Source organism: Neofelis nebulosa, chromosome 1, assembly GCF_028018385.1.
Source record: "Neofelis nebulosa isolate mNeoNeb1 chromosome 1, mNeoNeb1.pri, whole genome shotgun sequence".
Lineage (NCBI taxonomy): Eukaryota > Metazoa > Chordata > Mammalia > Carnivora > Felidae > Neofelis > Neofelis nebulosa.
The window spans coordinates 41,637,163-41,657,030 of NC_080782.1; the positions used below are offsets into that span (position 1 = coordinate 41,637,163).

The 19,868-nt window shown below is 40.6% G+C and overlaps 2 protein-coding genes across 4 annotated transcripts in view; one reads left to right on the top strand and one right to left on the bottom strand.

The window, feature by feature from the left end:
• Positions 1-19,868, bottom strand: part of LOC131506024 (sperm-associated acrosin inhibitor-like) — a 117,563-nt gene that overhangs the window by 49,129 nt on the left and 48,566 nt on the right. The window lies entirely within an intron of this gene.
• Positions 5,896-9,862, top strand: SPINK7 (serine peptidase inhibitor Kazal type 7). Its single transcript, XM_058719690.1, has 4 exons — positions 5,896-6,075; positions 7,357-7,382; positions 8,102-8,226; positions 9,583-9,862. Exons 1-4 carry the CDS (start codon positions 6,015-6,017, stop codon positions 9,626-9,628), a joined length of 258 nt encoding a protein of 85 aa, XP_058575673.1. The 5' UTR covers positions 5,896-6,014; the 3' UTR covers positions 9,629-9,862.

The window sequence follows — 19,868 nt, forward strand, 5'->3', positions numbered from 1 at the left end:
CTAATGGGTACCTTTATCCTCTGGCCTTTTCCACCCAAGGGAGCTCTGCAGAGGGGCTCTTGTTCCATCAGACAACTGTGATTTCAACTGAAAGGAAGATCCTGAGTCATAGAGGAAACAAGGTGGAGGACAGACACTGTGTTAAACATTTCACAGTTTCCTCTTCTTATTGAAGTTAAATTCAATCTAAAATGATGAATTGGGGGCGACTGGGTGGCTCAGTCGGTTGAGCGTCCGACTTTGGCTCAGGTCATGATGTCGTGGTCTGTGGGTTCGAGCCCCGCGCGGGCTCTGTGCTGATGGCTCAGAGCCTGGAGCCTGCTTCCGATTCTGTGTCTCCTTCTCTCTCTGCCCCTCCCCCACTCATGCTCTGTCTCTCCCTGTCTCAGAAATAAATAAACATTTAAAAATAAATAAATAAATAAATAAATAAATAAATAAATAAATAAAAATAAAATGATGAATTGCATCTAAGTTCCAATGAGGTATGCTTTATTTCTTTCTAAACTCACTGATGTAAACCAGATGATTTCTCCCCAATGCTGGATGAATTCTGTGGTTACTCTACCTGTGACTAATGATGTGGAATCTTAAAACCATTAATTTAGTAATTACTTGTGGAGTAGTTCTTACTCTGCAAGGTACCGAACTTGAGGCCAGTAGAGGCAAACAAACAAGGTAGGCAAGATCCTGTTCTTGTGGAACCCACATCCCAGTGATGAGAGATGAGTAATATACAAATTAAGGAACAGGAAATATCAGGTAACAATGAATTCTGTGATGAAAATGAACAAAACAAGGTCATATAATAACAAGAGAGGCATAGGATTTCAACAGGTAGACACTAAATGAATGTTTGAGACCATAAACCCCTAGACGCAGACTCTAAGTGAAGTCACGAGAAGGAAAGTTTATAATAGGAACTAATAAGAAGAAGGATTCGTGGAGAAAAGACCAGCTAAAGAAGAAAAAAAAACAGATTCAAGAGTTTTGTAATTCTAGCTTACACAGAATTCAGCGCAAATCAAGTCGTGTAGTCTAATCGCAGAAGACATGGGCTAGAGCCTGAATGATTTACATGTTGAATGCTTCAAGAAAAAAGCAGCCATTTAACGTAATCCTGGAATTGGAGAAAATGGAATCCTTCAATAGGCTTGATGTTGCCTGTGGCCATCTCTAGCTCTTCTCTCTGCAGCCATTGTTTCCCTGGCTTTCCCAGAATGGGTCCTTGTCATCATTCAGGTGTCTGCCCTCAGCATTCAGATCCTCAGAAGCCTTCTCTAATCACTCAATGCAATTTGTTCCCTATTTCCATACTACTCACTATTCCAATACCATGATACAGTTTCTTGGAAATACTTGTCAAAATATGAAATCATCTTTCTATATTATTTATTACTTTCCATATTTTACTATATAAGAAAATAAGTTCTAAGAAGTAGTGTCTTTGTCTGCCTTGTTTATCTCTGTATCTCCAGTGAGGATAACAGTGACTGGAATAGCAAGCAGAAAAGGTGAGTTTGATTATGACTCGTGTTTCACTGTTATTAAGTAATGCAACATTAATATGTCGGGGTATGGAGGACTGAAGGGATTATATACTGTAAAGGAACCATTAAAGAAGTTGATCTGTATCATTTGGGGAGAAAAGACTTTGAGTAGTTCCTCCAAAGCTGCCTTTGCAAATCTGGAGGGATACACTTGGAAAGAGAAAGCAGATTCGTTCTATTAGACTCCACTATAAAGAACTAGAAAGTCATATAGAAGTGGAGTTCTATTCAATATGACAAAGAACTCCTGAGCAGTCCAAACAGAACAAAAATTCAGTGATCTTCTTTGGTAACAAATCTTTATATTGGACATCATGACTTTATACGAAATTGGGAGTAAATTCTTAGTTCTCAGTGTTGAAGAAAACTCTAACATCTCGTTAGATGTTATCTAATGTTTGTAAAATAATAACTATGGAGAATTAAGTTTGAAGAAAATTGAGTTAGAGTAATGCAGAAATTTTAATAGAGGCTTTAGTAAAATAAAGTTCATTGTGTATCTTTCCAAAAGAAATAGTGTTCCCTTTGGCACTGAGCACAGTAGACACGATTTTGTCAATAGGAGCTGGAAACTCCATGTGTGTGTAAAATCTAAATCCAGATAGCATGAGATAACCTAGGAGCAACATGAACCAACAGGAAAAAGAGTTGTTACTTTTCATTCACACCATCTTGTCCCATAATCAAAACTATCTGACCTCATCAATTCAAAGGAAATTAAAGAGAACCAAAGCACAGGATCCTTGGATGTGATGACTCCCTGTTCCCATGAGAAGGAAGGAACAAGGTCCTGCCAAACACAAGATCAAAATGCAAACAGCCAGATCTCTATGTCACTGTGCCCCAGTGCACAAAAGGGCATGAACACAGTGAGGGCTACATAGAAGGAGGAGGAGGAGGAGGAGGGGAAGGAGAAGGAGGAGGAGGAGGAGGAGGGAGGAAGAGTAGAAGGGAAGAAGAAAGAGAAGAAGGAGAAAAAAACAGAAAAAGAAGGAGGAGGAGGAGAAAGGAGGAGGAGGAGAAGCAGAAGCAGGAGAAGGAGGAGAAGGAGGGGAAAGGAGGAGGGAGAGAGGGGGACAAAGGAGGAGGAGGAGGAGAGGGAGGAGAGGGAGATGGAGAACAAGAGCTAGGATGTGAAGGAGCCACACAGGGAAGGGAGAGGAGGGCAGACAAGAGGCAAGAACTGGTCCTCCCAAATCTAGGCCATCGATTTTAAAACTATCCCAAGAAGGCCTTAAGGGTATTGGGTGGAGCCTGTGATGGATGCCAAGAAGGATGGGAGTCTGGGGATTAGAAATGGGCTGATGCAGCAATTAGGAGGAAAATACAGAATTAAACAGTAGAGTCCCAAGTGCCTCTCACCTACCTCCAATCCTCAGCTCTATTTATCGGTTGTACATATTAGTGTTTCAAGGAAGGGTTTTACTTGAAAACCTGAAACCCCAACTAGGTTAACGTCACTAGATGTGAGAGAAGCAGAAAGCATAAAGTAGAAAACGGACTGTCACAGCATTGCACCTTGGCTAGGTGAGGATGAGGGGACAGAGAAGGAACCCTTGCCCCTTGGCTCTAGAGGTTCCCGGTCCCCCCTGGAAGCCTCCTTCTTTCCATCTGATCCTCACACATGAAAAGGCCATGTACTCTGACCCAGCACTCAGCTCCTTCTGCCTGCCCATTTAAACATTAGCTGGTGTTCCTAACTGCTCTGATTTTATCAGCTTCACTCCTATGATTCCAATTTCCAACTCGTCTTTGATTTGTCTTGGATGTACATTTAAAGGCCATACACCAGAGTGATTAAAAAAAAGCATTGGCCTTTAACCTGAAACTAGGTATTTCTCAAAGTCCCCGTTGCCTCAGCTAAATACCAGGACAAATAACCACACAGATCATAAGATTATTTTGAGTTAGAGAGTGCGTATACCAGGTGTAACAACAGTTCTAGCACACAGCAAGTACACAACGTGTGGTTGATTTTCTTATTGTACCTTTCCCTTCCTACAGCCATTATTCTATACCTGGATTCCTGCCCAGCCATGGTGCTGGCTTGCTTAGTTCCCTCCAGCTAACTGACCCAGAAACTCTTTATTCAGGTCCTGATCCAAATGAATTCTACCACTGTTCACTAACCTTCTAACGGGTCACCTTTCTCTTCCCTGTGATTCCTTACATCCACTGGGGAAAGAGCCCTAATATTCTCAAATTTTTCTCTCGTTTTATTTTTATGTTTTTCTGCATTAGTCCTACCTTGCCTTCCCTAAAATGGAGCCATGGTCATAGTCTGACAAGGCCTCAAGTTTCCCCTCCCCTTACAGGAAAGTCAGGAGGAATAAAGAAACCTCCCTGAGCCTAAAGGGACTGCTTTTTGTCTTCTTGGCCTTCATCTTTCACCTTCAAAGGATCCTCCCTCTATAATTCATGGCTCATTGTACAACTTAAAATTTTCTTCTTCCTGTAAGCAGCTGTCCAAACCAAAGCAACCCATGTCTGATCATTTTATCTCACTTTTCCTGACCTTTTTAAATCCAAAGAACTCTTTTTTTCACCAATCTTTTATCTGCTTTACATCTGGATACACCCTTGAGGATTATTATGACAGCCCCACCCCTGAGAAATTAATTTGACATTTTGCCTACTAACCATAGCCTCCGTAAACAATTGTTCATATTTCCTACACCTACTGCTACTACTAAGTTCACACGTATTCTGAACTGTGACCTCTAAATTCATAACTGCTCACATCTTGCATAGTCTATCAGAACCTTCTTGAACACTTGACTTTCTTCCGGGCCTATGTCCCTCTTTATGGTTCCCCTCCAGTCTCTGACATACACACTTCCTATCCAGAAAGTCATTTTTTTTTTCATTTCTCACTCAGTGTTGTAACATATTTTGGGAGACAAAATCTAGTGCTGCAAAAATCTAGTGCTAGTGTTGTTCACTGGCCATTAATTTTTTTTGTAATGTTTTTATTTTTGAGACAGAGAGAGACAGAGCATGAGCAGGGGAGGCGCGGAGAGGGAGGGAGACACAGAATCCGAAGCAAGCTCCAGGCTCTGAGCTGTCAGCACAGAGCCTGACGTGGGGCTCAAACTCACAGACTGTGAGATCATGACTTGAGCCGAAGTCGGACGCTTAACCGACTGGACCACCCAGGTGCCCCCGTGGCCATTAATTTTTATATCCATTGTTGACTGTCTGACATTCTCCCATTGACGTCTGTACCAAGCCTCTCCATCCTTCTCCAGCTTCCAGACCAATACAGTTTTTTTCTGCAAACGGTAACCCCAGAATTTAACAGTCTGAGCCAACCTTACAATGGGTACCCTTTCATCTTTCTTCCTCTCCCTTTGAAATATGTCTCTACATTTACCTGCTCTTCTCTGTCTCCTATGACGGAGGGAATGGTGTTTCACCTTGTGTTCTTAACCTTATTTACTACTTCTCTATCCTGCTCCAATTAGCCACCCTCCACCATCTATCTTAAATTCCTTCTTCTTCCCTTTGGCTATGAGGCATGTTCAGTGTTCCCTAGACTTCACTGAAGCTTTGGCTTCTTCCACTCCCCTCCTCTCTTTGATTATCAAATGTCCAAAAAACATTATAATGCTATTCTCTACTTCATCCTCATCTCCCTGTGAACCCGTTCTCATTTCCTTTGCTAAATGCATCTCCAAACCTCAACAAAGACACCCATTCTTGCAACATAATGGCTTTTTCTCAGTATTCATTCTCTTCAGATGTTCATAGCAACCAATAAAACTCATAAGGAACCCTCTTTATTCGGGCATTCGCTTCTCCCCTTTTCCGTCACTGAACTCATCACAGGCTCCCCCATCAATTAGTTTCATGATCTCGTGAGGATTACTTAAATACTCTGAGTCTCAGCTTACTCACTGGTAAAATTAGGGTAATAAGAATTCCTTCCTCAATGAGTTGTCCTGAAGCTCACATTCCATGGTCTAACTACCATGTATGAAACTCTAATTATGATGTTCATTTCTTCAAAAATAATCAGTATTTTCTGAGGACGCAAAATATAAAACTAAGTGTGATCGGTTTAATCTGAGTCTAATATTCTTCATTTGGTGGAAAAAAGTTTGATGTGTTAACTTATTTCATAACCAGGCCAAGCAGCCTATACTTAATTTCTTCTACTATGTGAAGTTTAGAATTCTAAATAACAGTCCCCACCTCTGGTGCAGACAGGAAAATTCTTCTCACCTCAAACAATCAATTTGTCGGTCAGGTATTAAGTAGCAATTAAGTAACAAGAACCGCAACCACCCAGGGTGTGACATTGTACTTTGAGAGCCTCTCGGAGCCAGCACTGACTCTGGGTGACCTCACAGGAAAGGTGGAAAAACCAAGCATTGGCATATAAACATGACCCCTTCCCTGGGGTATGGCTGATGTAGCGGGTGTGACAGCCTAGAGAGCGTCCGCATCACAGCCCTCTCCACCATGAAGATCATTGGGGGTTTGCTCCTGTTCTGCACAGTGACCCATTTCTTCAGCAGCTCAGGTGAGTTAAGGGTAGAGAGTACCCTGTAGAGTCATTAAGCGTGTCTTCTCAAATAACCCCTTCTCAGCATTTGAGAGAAATGTCTGGTCATGTGGTTTTAGAGCGTATTGGTTTGTGGAGCACCTGGGTGGCTCAGTTGGTTAAGCAGCTGGTTCTTGATTTGGGTTCAGGTCACAATCTCACGGTTTGTGAGTTTGAGCCCCGCGTTGGGCTCTGAGCTGGCAGCACGGAGCCTGCTTGGGATTCTCTCTCTCTCTACCCCCCTCTCACCGTCCCTTCCCCGCCTGTGCTCTTTCTCCCTCTCTCTCAAAATCAATCAGTAAATATTAAAAAAGATAAAGTGTACTGGTTTTTAACACAAACAGCCCTGGCCTGGGAAGGGTGGATCTTGTGTACTAGCTGGTATTGGGGGATTTGGCTCCAGGGTCTTTGCTTTTAAGGATTTTTTATTTTCACCCATGGAATCATAAAAAAAAAAAAAAAAAAGAACTAATTTCTTCATAAGTCTACCTAATTTCATAAGAACACTGGAAGTGGTTGGTGTTATTAGATACAATTCCTCAGTGTAGCAACACAGAAAAACTTGGATATCTCTCCAAATCAGTCCAGGAGGATCAAAATAAAACCCAATTCTCCAAAGCCCAGGAGTCGACAATAAGACTTTTATATGGTGAAAATTATTTAAATAAATTAAGATTCTAACACCTTAACAATATTCCATTCCATTTCTTTTTTAATGTTTATTTATTTATGGGGGGGGGCAGAAAGAGAGGGAGAGAGAGAATCCTAATTTGCACTGTCAGGGCAGAGCTCAACGCGGGGCTCGATCTCATGAACCACGAGATCATGACTTGAGCCGAAATCAAGAGTTGGATGCTTAACCGACTCAACCCCCCAGGCGCCCCTCTGTTACATTTTTTTATGTCATTTTGGAGGAGAGAATATCAATGATGGCAGCACTTCATGCTCTTAGGAGGGGTGACTGCAATACCTTCTATTGCTATCTGACTTTGAACCATCATCATGAGCTCCAGAAAATATCTCGTGGTCAATAAAGGGAAGAAACTGGCTAATTCTCTTGACTGAATACAGGGCTTACCTTATTGGCCATTTGGCTTCTTCAGCAAACAGCTGGAGTTTTATATAAGAACAAAGCGTGCGCTGAGATTTCTTGCCATAGCAAATACAGAGTCTTAATCTATAGGCCCGATTTTACATTAATCAATGAGACTTCAAGACTTTGCTTTATTTTTAACGTTTCCATCTCTAACTCTCTTTCAGAAGCTGCTAGCCTATCTTTAACAACAGTGAGTATATTGAATTACGTTTAATTTCAATTTCCATTGACAATTAGTCAACAAACATTTTTGCAATATACATGTAGAATTAATTAAGCGTGTTTGGGGGGCAGAAGGGGGCGGCAGACACAGATTAAAAACTCTGCTCTCCAGAAGGCAGTTGAAGCAATGGGATATACATATAAATAACTGTAGCCTAAAAAAAAAAAATCCCAAGTTAAGGGAGAGAGAGATGACTTCCAGCTGAGAGACTGGTAAAGTCTTCATGGAAAGGGCAACATGTGAGAGGCAGGGCAGTTACCTTGGTTCATTGGGTGGGCTCTAGATTCAAATCCCAAACCCATTATTAACTGCGTTTATGTTATACAAGTTCTTTGTTTTGAAGCCATAATTTCCCCCCATCTATAAACAGGCATCATAGTCGAGCCTACCTTATTCAGTAAACAAAAAAAAAAAAAAAACTCATGTACAATTCAAGGTTAATGCCTAGCATGGAAATTCTCAGGCATTAATAATAGCAGACTATCCTAGCAGTCATAGAAGTGGTGATAGCAGTACGAGTATTTGTCATGGTGGTAATATTATTACTAATAGAAGTAGCCATAGGAGCATCAGAATATCTGATCTGGGATTCCCAGGATGGTATTCTGCCTCCTGCCCAACAGAGGCCAGCGTAGCCTAGCTTGGGGGCCTGAAAACAGCAGGACATTCTCTTGTGTCCAACACAGGGGGACTGCAGCATTTACAAGAAGTACCCAGTGGTGGCCATCCCCTGCCCCATCATGTACCTGCCTGTCTGTGGTTCTGATTACATCACCTATGGGAATGAATGCCACCTATGCATTGAGAATTTGTGAGTACCTCATGGGAAGAAAAAAGAAGTTGTGGCCAGTGTCCTCCACAGCAAACTTCTCCTCTTTCTATGAGCCTGTTTCACTCTCCATAAGCTGTGCTTATTCCCACCCAGAAGCATCTGGGAGAGAGAGAAGACTGACTGTCTTGTGGTCAGGCTAGGCTTGGCCCCCTGCTCTGCCAGCTTGAACTCGTTCCATCCATCCCCCAACTGCCAATTCCTGTCTCAGTTGAGGGAGTCCAATAAGACCAGGAGTCTAGAGGTTCTACAGAGGCACCAGAGACACCAGAGGAGCTAAGGGGATCATTTGGGGGTGATCTCCAACCCCAAGTTCAGCTTTTGGCTGTTTTCGGTAATGGGGTTCCACACAGTATTTTGTTAGAGAGAAGGATCTTAAACCCCACACTAAGAAATCATTGAAACCCACTATCCCACATGACTTCTAAGAGACTTATGGCCATACTGCTTGATTCTTAGACAAACTGGCTGGAAAGCCTTTCCGCTCCTCAAATTCCTAGCAGCTCTATCGGTAGCCTTAAGGGGGAAAAGGGGAATAAGGCTATGGCAATTTTTTTTTCTTTTATCTAAAAGAGGGGAAAGCAGCTCTCGGTGCTTCCACCTGGGTCCCACGGGCATGTTTTGTTTAGGTATTTCGTTTAGCCTGCATGGTATTTTTGAAGGCAATATAACTAGGTCGTTGCCACTTCTTTAATGCAAAACAGGCACCTAAGCATTTATTCCCTTACACAAAGTCCGCTCTGCTCATTGTTAAGTCTTTTTACACCACCGGATTTTGGCCATCCATCTTCAATCTTAATATTTTTCATCTCCGTGATTATCTCACAAGTTGGAATAGCAGGTGAGGCCTCTAGCCCACAAAGATATGTCTGCATCTTTATTTCTACTCAGGAAGAGGGAATCTTCAGAAAAGAGAAGATGCACACATACTGGGCCTTTGGCCTAGCAACTAGCTTGTGTTCAAGGACACTGAAGGGGACATGTGGTGGCAGTTCTTACCACTGCAGGATCCAGCTTCATCACAGGCTTTGCTGAGCAAGAAAAGCTGAGGGGCAGGCCACCTCAACTCCCCTTGTCAGAAGCCCTCCTTCTTTGTAAGATGCAGGGTAACCCCAGGCTCTGGGGTCAGTGGGGGCCGTGGGCAGGCTGGGTGTATCACTGGACTAGGGAAACTTGGCTTCTGTCAGAAACTGCCTGTGGCAGGGACATTCCTTTTCAGGGATTCAGTTTCCTCATCTGTAACATTAAGTTCTGCCTCCTAATTTCTATAGTTCCTTTTGGCTCTAACAGGATATAACATGGCCTCTTGCTTAATGAATCTTGTGTGTTTTCTCATAGGAAAAGTAACGGAAAAGTTCAGTTTCTTCATGAAGGAGCATGCTAACTTCCCCACAGACATGGATACAGAGCGATGACATCTTCACCATCACCTTCGTCTTCCCTGGGCTCTGACTGCCCTCTCCCTCATCTCAGCCGGGGCTCTGGGTAAGGGCAGAGACGGAATGCGACGCATCTTTGTTGGGCAGAGAAAACTGTTGCGGTCCTCCGCATGCCTCACTGATTTCCGGGCCTCCTTTTGTACCTCAGTAAAAGAATCTCCTTACATAGTGTACCTCTACTTCTGCTTGTATTTGTTTCTTAGATTGGGATGTCGCGTATCAGTTTAAAAATAAAACTGAAGGACACATAAATCTCCTTTAGGAGAAAATCCTGTATGAAGAATTCCAAGTGACTTCAAGAAGACACACGCACACGCATGCACACCCACCCACACACACAGACCAGTGAACATCTTACCCTCTCCTGGAGTCTTTACTTTCCTTAATCAGTACCTGTCACTGGGAACTAGTCTGTGGACCATACTGGTCCTTTATATTAGTCTCTTTTCCAAAGTGCCTCAGAAGGGAGACTCCTTCGTTGTAACAAGTCATCCCTGATGGGGTGCCTGGGTGGCTCAGTCTGTTAAGTGTCTGACTCTTGATTTCAGTTCAGGTCATGATCTCCCGGTTCATGAGATGGAGCCCCATGCTGTCAGCGCAGAGCCTGCTTGGGATTCTCTCTTACCCTCTTTCTCTGCCTCTCCTCACTCTCTCTCTCAAAATAAATAAAGAAACATTAAAAAAAAAAAATGTCATCCCCGGAGGGAAGACTTTCCTGCCCATTTCTTTCCATGAGCATTGAATAATTTCTCTTTTCCTGTCTCTCACCTTGCTAACCTCCTACTGTCGCCTCAACAGAACATCCCTGGCACTGACTACAACATGGCTTGAGCTCCTCTCTAACACCTGTCTTCCATACCTGTAATATGTAGATACCACTGTGTACCAAGACAACATTGACAGTATTGGCAAGTTGTGCATTTTTCCTTTAAATACAGAGATATATAATTCCCTCCAAGTGGTGAAGCTGGAGTTCTTTCCATAGAGGCTGTTTATGTGACCACTACGCTTTGAGGAGGTCTCAGTGCTACGTGTAGCTCACAAAACATTAGTGACCTAGTTTGGGCCTTGGTGTACTTTCTTTTTTTTTTTTAAATTTTTTTTTCAACGTTTTTTATTTATTTTTGGGACAGAGAGAGACAGAGCATGAACGGGGGAGGGGCAGAGAGAGAGGGAGACACAGAATCGGAAACAGGCTCCAGGCTCCGAGCCATCAGCCCAGAGCCTGACGCGGGGCTCGAACTCACGGACCGCGAGATCGTGACCTGGCTGAAGTCGGACGCTTAACCGACTGCGCCACCCAGGCGCCCCTACCTTGGTGTACTTTCATGGGTCATTTTCTCCTCCCCATGTTCACTTCTTCCCTCACTTGCTCCAGAACTACTCTTGGCCCAGAGATTGAAAGAGGATAGTCCTGCCCACCACCTATAGGCTGCCTTAAAGATAAAAGGAGGCCTTTGGAAACCTTATCTCCTTACAAACTCAAGTAGAGAGGGAATTCATAGTTATGGTGACTCCATAAAAGTGGTATAAAAAAGGCGTATAAGCAGTTGACTCCCGCCTTTATATCCTACCTCTAAATTGCTATATAATCACATTAAGTACAGACTCTGTCCCCATGATCATGACACACGTAACATGGTCGAGATGATTGGGATAAAATATGGGTCTGAACCAGAGTCAAGTTCAACGTCAAGTTCAAAGTTAAAGCCAAGCCAGATCATGGTCAAGTCAACTGTGAGACTGTGAAGAAGAGCAAGGATAGGGAAGTATCTCAGAAAAAAACAGAGCTGCTGAAGTAAAAGTAGCAGATAGGGAGAAGTTGTGATCTGGACAGTGAAGGGCCTAGAACAGGTGGTCAGATGGGTTTGCTGGCTTAGCTCTCTTGAGTTGCTTGCCACCTTCAGCAGCTCTCACCTCCCGGTTCTGAGCTCCCTCCCACACCGGTGTGATCCTCTCCTGAATTGCTCACACCTGCTGGTGTGTGTAGAGCATCCCCTCACCTGAGTGGCACACACCCCCTCAGTCTCCCAGTCTGTGCTGCTCTTCTCATCATGCCAGTTCCTCCCACCTTCTCATATCCTCAGCTTCTCTTGTTTTTCCTTCTCCCAGTTTTGATTTATCCCTGCATCTAACACTGTTTGCTCTGTCTTAAACAAACACCTGCATTTTCCTGGTGTTCCTCACCAATCTTTCTTACGTATCTTCAGTTGCTTCTACCTTCTTAGGAGGCTTGATTTCTGTATTTCTCCATTTGCCTCACCCCTTTCTCCTCTGCTGCTATCAAGTTTGTGGCTACCTCAGTCCTTCCCATTCTTCCTCTGATCTCACTCACAACTTCTCGGCTGACCTGAATCCTCAGAAGCTCATTTCTGAGTACACAAAAGCTCCCTTCTCCTTGAAGTTGGATTGTGATAAAGACCAAGGCATGGGCATACCCCTACCCCGTGAGCTCGTCTTCACCCTGGTGTATGGTACAGATAGAAAAACCTATGACAATCCCTGCCAACTGTGCGTGAAGGTCAGGGAAACATATCAAAAAACCATGATACAAAACATGGCCAAATACACACCTACACTAGAATTCCTGATCGTCAAGGATGAAAGAGAGCCAGTCAACCGCCTCATTTTATGGATGGAAACTCTGAATTCCCAGAATTGGAAATGTCTCATTGTTCACATGGAAGACGAGGACAAGAACCAAGATTTGCTACTCCCAATCCAGGGCCCAAACAGTGTTTCCAGGATTCCATCCATTATACCTCAATACTCTTGAGAATCAAATTCCTTCTACCATGAAATGACCCAGTGTATAATAACATCTATAAAGCACTTAGAGTTCACAAAATACTTTCATATTTTCTGTCTCGTTTAATCCCCACATAACATCATAAGGTAAACGTTATCAGCCAAACTTTTCAGGTGATATAAAAGAAGCTCCCAAAGTAAAATGATGGGCAGAATTGCAAAACCGGGAATGGCGGATGGTTCTGCCTGCTCAGGATCTATCTAGCGTCTGTTCTACACACCACACTGCATAAAGAAAGTTAGGAAACATCTCGCTTTATTGCAGACCTGAGCGGCATTAGTTCTTCAGTCTATACTGCATCCAAAGCAGATGCTAACCGTTGATGACACTGCCCCCTTTTCTGCCAACATTCACCAGAACTTACCACCTAAAAGGAGGTTTCTGATCTTTCTTAATTTGAAGTCTAGATTTGGCCTACAATTGATACATCCGTAAAATCCTTTTAATATTTATAAATGATGTTTAAAAACAGTTATTGCTCTTTAAATTTTAGAATCAATCTATGGTTAACCAGTAGTAGAATGAATTACAGTATACAGAATGGAATGTGTATATTTTTAATGTACGAAATGTAAAAATTAACATAGAGGTGACAAATCTTTAGAGAAAAAAGTTGGCTGGCTAAGTGTGTGGAGGCAAGTAATTTTCTTGCAGAATTACGAGATGCTATCTAAGGATGAGAATAATAGAACGTGACTAAAATATATTATTTAAAGTTATAAAGGTAATATGAAGACTGAAAAGTCGCGATATACTCATCAAAAATTGGGAAGAGCTAAAAGTCATGATATAGTCATCAAAAATTGGGAAGAACTAAAGATGGGAAGGTAATGTAAATTAACAATTTTTCCTTCATAGATGGGGGTCAATAAGTAACTCTTTTTAGTTAAGAAATCAAGAAACAAGGTTACAAGTATACTATTGAGAATTATTATGGTAGCAACCTTAGAATAGAAATGGTTAAAATTATCTCCCACTGAAGTGTGATATTGGCAATGAAGACTTTGGTTTTCATCGTAAGCTAGTTAACGTCAATGGACTATATATATATATATATATATATATATATATATATATATATCTTACTATCACATATGTAATTAATTTCCTTTCTTTCCCTTTTTCCCTGCCAGGGAAAGTAAATCTTTGCCACAGGGAAGCTGATAACCATAAATGCAAATGTAAAGGAGGTTTATTTTTAAATTTTTACCTCTCCAAGTTTAGACCTGGAAGAGAAAATGATTTTATTCAGTTTTACTTGCTTCTCTGTGTACTCATCGGCATTTGCATCACTGAGGTCTTTGGCGTCCTCGTCCTCTCTGTCTTCATTATACAACTTCACCAAACAGCTCAGGAGAACACAACAAAACTTGGGACAGGAGACTTATGTGTTTATGCGAACCTGAACTTTCACTGGTGTGTGTGGCCGTGGGTTGGTCATTCATGTGTGTGATGGCACTTTCCTTACTGACAAAATCAAGAGAATAATAATCCCTAATTTAACCTGTATATTGTGACAGTCAGGTGACATATGCATGCAAACACGCTTTGTAAACTGAAAAGTCCTACAGAAATGAAAGGGTTGATTACGACCTGTATGCCTTCCTTCTCCAACATTTACCCAGGCCCAAAACATAGACCACATTCTTGGAAATGTGTCTGGCATGCTGGAAGTAAAGGCCCATGATCAGCAAACGTTCTGGGTTGTTTTTTTTCTTGGTTTGAGATAAATGGGAACATTTCAGTTCCGTAGAAATTGATACTAGAAAGTGAAAAGGCAAATGTACAATGTGAACATATAAGAGTACATGAATTTATGTATATAGTTTGCTCCATTGAATATGGCCTCACTTAATAGTGTAAGACTGTGATGAAAAATGAGATATTCGAGTAATCTCAAGGATCTCATCACAAAATATTTACTAATTTTGAAAGGAAAAAGAGTAACCATAGAGTGGAGAAACCTGGCAGACACTAACCTGCACAAGTGATTGAACTTAGCATTGTTAGTGATGGGGCAACATCACGTAAACTATCTCAAAGTATACAGTGCAAATAATATAGAGTAACTTCCGTATTTCCCTGCCAAAAATGCACAGCTTGAACATAGCCCCTAGGAAATGTCAGACAAACTCAAATTCAGAAACCTGCTGTAAAATAACTCATCTACAACTTTCAAAAACCAAGAACAGGACTTTTAAATATTCTTCATTGAAAGAGACTAAAGAACATGACAATTCATGATCCTGAATGCATCTTTTATTATTGTTGTTGAGAGTCCACATAAAAAAATTCATGTTTTTACTTTTTTTAATTTTTAAAATTTAAGTATAATTAACATGCAGCATTCTATTAGTTATAAACGCCCTCATTTTTCAAGTGTATAATTCAGTGGTTTCTAGTCTACTCACAAAATTGTGCAACCATCACCACCATCCGATTGCAATACCTTCCATCACTCCAGAAAGAAACTCCAAGCCCACTGGCAGCCACTCTCATTCCCCCATCTTTCCAGCCCCTGGCAACCATGAATCTAATTCTTGTCTATGAATTTACCACTCTGGACATCATACATAAACAGAGTCATATTATATAGTGTCTAACTTCCTTCACTTAGCATAAGATTTTCACAATTAATTCATGTGGTAACAGGTGTCAGTACTTTATTCCTTTTTGTAGCGGAATAATATTCCATTCTATGGCTAGACTACATTCAACATTTATCAATCAATGGATACTTGGATTGTTTCCAGTTTTGAGCCATTATGAATAAAGCTGCCATGAACATTCACATCCAAGATTTTGTTTTGTTTTGTTGTCAATTCTCTTGGGTAAATACCTAGAAGTAGAATTTCTAGGCCATAGGGTAACTCTACATTTAACTTTTTGAGGACCTAACAAACTCTTTTCCAAAGCAGCTGTTATGACATTTGCCATTCCCACCAGCAATGTATGAGGGTTCCAATTTCTTTACATCTTAAACACCTTGTCTTTTTTTTTTTTTTTTTAGACATTCTAATGGATGTGAAATTGTACTCATTTTGGCTTTGATTTGCATTTCCCTGCCTTTATTGGCCATTTGTATATCTTCTTTGGAAAAATGTTTATTCAAAATCCTTTGCTCATTTTTTAACTGGATTATTTGTCTGGTATTGTTGAGCTGTATATATTCTGTTTATATATTCTGAATACTAGTCCTTTATGAGAACTATGATTTGCAAATATTTTCTCTCATTCTTTGGGCTGTCTAATGAAGAACAAAAGTTTTTAATTTTGATAAAATCAACTTATTTATTTTCCCTTTTGTTTATTGTTTTTAGTAGCATATCTAAGAAGCCATTGCCCATTAAAAGGTCACAAAGATTCATGCCTATGTTTTCTTCTAAGACTTCAAAAGTTATAATTCTTACATTTAGTCTTTGATCCATTTTGTGTTAATTTCTGTTATACTTTTTTATACAAGATGAAGTAAGTGTCCAACCTTAGTGTCCCAGCATGAATTTTTGAAGACTATTCTTTCTCCAGTAAGTTGTCTTGGCAATTTGCCTTTGTCAAAAATCAACCGACCATAAATAAAAAAAGTTTATTTTTGGATCTTCAATTGTTATACACTGTCTTGACTACTATAACTTTGTAGTAAATTTCAAAATTGAGAAGTGTGCGTCCTCCAGCCTTCTTCATTTTTAAGATTGTTTTGGCTATACTAGGTAACTTGTACTTCCATACGAATTTTAGGATGGACTTATTCATTTTTCCAAAAAGGGCAGCTAAGACTTTGGTAGAGACTACTGCCATCATAACAATATTAAATCAGGTTGGGTTGGATCGTTCTGTTATAAAGGCATTGTGGACACAAATGGCAAAATTGGAATGGAGTCTTGAGGTAAAGAGTACTCGAGAAGTTCCTTGTTTTAGTTTTGCAACAATTATTTCAAAACAAAGAGTTAAAATTTAAAAATGTGTTCTTCCTAATTGTTATGCAAAGCAGATACCAGTAACCTGATAAACCTGTTCCTCTGAGAATGCAAAGTTCAGGCAGAGAAGTGACTTCCTAATGTGAAATAGCAAGAGAATATGGGAAGGATATGCTACACTGGGCTGAATTCTTAAGTAAATTCTCAAATAAACCGTAAGCCTCCCCCCGCCTCTCCCACCCCCAATACATACTGAAAATAGTTCAGAATTCCTTGGAAGGGGGGGGGGACTCAACTTCATAGTGACATTTTAGTCTTTTTTTTTTTTTTTTTCTATTCCACTATAACTCAGTGCTGCCTAAACAGTCTTGCTTATTAGGAGGAAAGTACTACCATTGTGTTGAAAGACATTTCTGAAAAGCTCAGCTGACTTAGTGTCAAAGCTTTCCTGATTCCCAGATCCTGCAACATTTCTCCTCCAGAGGTGACCCCTTAACCCGTGCATGTGTGCACATCAACGGGTCCTAAACTCTGGCCAGTCTTCCCCAGAAGCAGAAGAGGTTTAAGCAATTATAATCCCACCCAGCCCAGCCTTCCAACACCCTCCACAGAGTCACCTCTATATTAGTTCTCCTCTAATTTTGTGTCTAAAATCTTGAGATTCAAGTCTCTTCTTGGGTTTCAATTTAGATGACTGCCTTATTCCCTAGAGATTCTCTCTTTATGGCCCTGTAACTGTATGTGAACTTGTTCCTTCTAGATCATCCTCTTTCCCTTCTCTTCTCCCTTCTGCATTCACACTCTTATAACCAAAGCCAAGTATCAGGCTCTGATCTAGACAAACTCTCCCTCAAATAGTACTTGCCTCACTAAACCCCTATCCCACCTTCTGGAGCCTGAGGGTGGAATTTGGGAACTTCTCACCTAGACCAGTGATCTTTAAATTATCCTGTGGAGCCCTAGGGTCTCCACGAGAGTGACTCAAGGGCCACTATAGGAAGATGGGGATTAGGAAACCAAGCTGCCACATTCCTTCTTTAAGTAACAGAGAGCCTCTGTGATCTGTTTAGTGTATTATTCTTCCATATAATATTTTCCAGTTCCACTATGCACTCTTGTGACCTTGGGCAAGTTATTTATGTTCTCTGAGCTTCACTTCTTTTATTTGTAAAGTCTTAATAGTAGTAGTGTTTATCTCATATAGTTTTAAAATTTAAATAGGTTAATATTCATACAACAATTCCAAAAACTACCTGACACATACTTAGTGCTCAGTAAATATTATTACTGTCATTGCTATTGCCATTAAACAAAGTATTTTGCCATTAAAAAAGACAAGTTCAAAAATGTGGATAGAGATCATTCTCACATTCAATAAAGGAATTACCTCTACAGGGTCCCTGACAAGTATTCACTTGACTTCCAATGAGACGATTAAAATGATAAGATCCTCATTACCTGCAGTCATTATCAAACATTGCTGATCATCACAAAGTTTCTTTTGCTATCAGTGCCAATCTATTATTTCCAGTAGGCCACAAAGATACATCATCTGCATATTTTAAAACAGTTCCTAAGTGCTTCCTGATCTTTTCTTCAGACCACTGTCACTGTTATTGTCTTCGCTATCTTGATCATCATCATCAAATACCAAAATTTTTTAAGAGCTTACTTTGTGCCAGACCCTGGATAAGTACTTACATATACATCTCATTTGAAACTTACAACAAGCTTATGATAATGGTGTCATTAACTTTATTTTGTAAGCTTGTTAAAGAAAAATTATTTGGCACTTATTAAAATGGTAGGGAAGGTGCCATTCAAGGTATAGTCTTGAATGCTCCTATTGCAATAAGAAAGAGAGAGTGCTCAACTCCGAATATAATAAGTGGGGATTTATAGCCAAGGAGCAAGTTGAGGGAGTCAGTAGATGGAAAATTACTAACATTAGTTATCAAGGACAGGGAGGATTCTTGCTAAAGGTTGGCCAAGAATTTATATATTAAAAGTGGGGAAAATAACTTGATCAGATATCAAGGGTAGAGCAATGACTAAGCAGGATTCTCTGCTAATACAGAAAGGGGAAGGCAAAAGGCATGAGATGGAGGTGAGGTGGGGAGCAAGGTTAAGGCCTAGTCAAGAAAAGGACTCAGAGGAGCCTAACTAAAGTTTAGTCAAGAAGAGAGTCCTTGTTAAGCTATAATGAAAACAGTGGGAAAGTTTCTCATTATTCATGCTATACCCAAGTTGAAATACACCCATTTCTTTTTTTGTTGTTTTGTTTTTATTTTTATTTAAATCCAAGTTAGTTAACATACACTGTAATAATGGTTTTAGGAGTAGAATTTAGTGATTCATCACTTACATATAACACCCAGTGCTCATTTCAACATGTGCCCTTCTTAACGCCCATCACCCTTTTAGCCCATCCCCCCACCCAACACCCCTCTCACAACCCTCTATTCTCTGTATATAAGCGTCTCTTATGGTTTGCCTCCTTCTCTATTTTTATCTTATTTTTCCTTTCCTTCCCCTATGTTCATCTGTTTTGTTTCTTAAATTCCACATGTGAGTGAAATCATATGGTATTTATCTTTCTCTAACTGACTTATTTCACTTAGCATACTACATTCTAGTTCTATCCATTCTGTTGCAAATGGCAAGATTTCATTCTTTTTGAATACCAAGTTATATTCCACTGTGTGTGTGTGTGTGTGTGTGTGTGTGTGTGTGTGTGTGTGTATACCACATCTTTATACATTTGTCAGTTGATGGACATTTGGGCTCTTTAATTTGTAATATAGTTTCTAAGAGTAAATGCTCATTAATGTTTACTGAATGATTAAATGAACATTAAGAAACTAAAGTTATTAGGAGATAAAGAACTTGCCCAAGGTCATGCAGGGAATGGTGAAGCTGACAATGAATTTAGCTCTGCAAGACTCTTAGAGTTTCAACTCTCAGTAGTATTAAGATGTCTGACCCCCCAGACCAGCATAGGTTCCAGCTGTCTTCATCCTTTTGAAGGGAAGCAACTGTGAATTTCAGTCTCTCAGTCTTTGACACCACTTCCATTGGTGGTATAAACAGTGTCTTACAACTGTCTACCAAAACTGCAAGAGCTGCTTGCAAGGTCTTCTCATAGAGTTGCTCTATTTGAAAATTGGCACATTTCAAAATAAGTGTCCTTGTAGCCTTTATCAAAGATTTCAAATGAAAAATAGTTTGATAAAGCACAATTAAATGTATTTAAACCACGACCAAATGATTGGTGGCTTGTCTATTAAAAATTATTGTATTAGTGTAAGATGTCACTGGACTTGTATGTACCTACAGCCCATGGAAAAGTCAACATCTCATTCTTTTTTTTCGAGAGAGAAAGAGAGAGGGTACTCACTCATGAGCAGGAGATGGGAGAGGGAAAGAGAATCTTAAGCAGGTGCATATCCAGTGCAGAGCCCA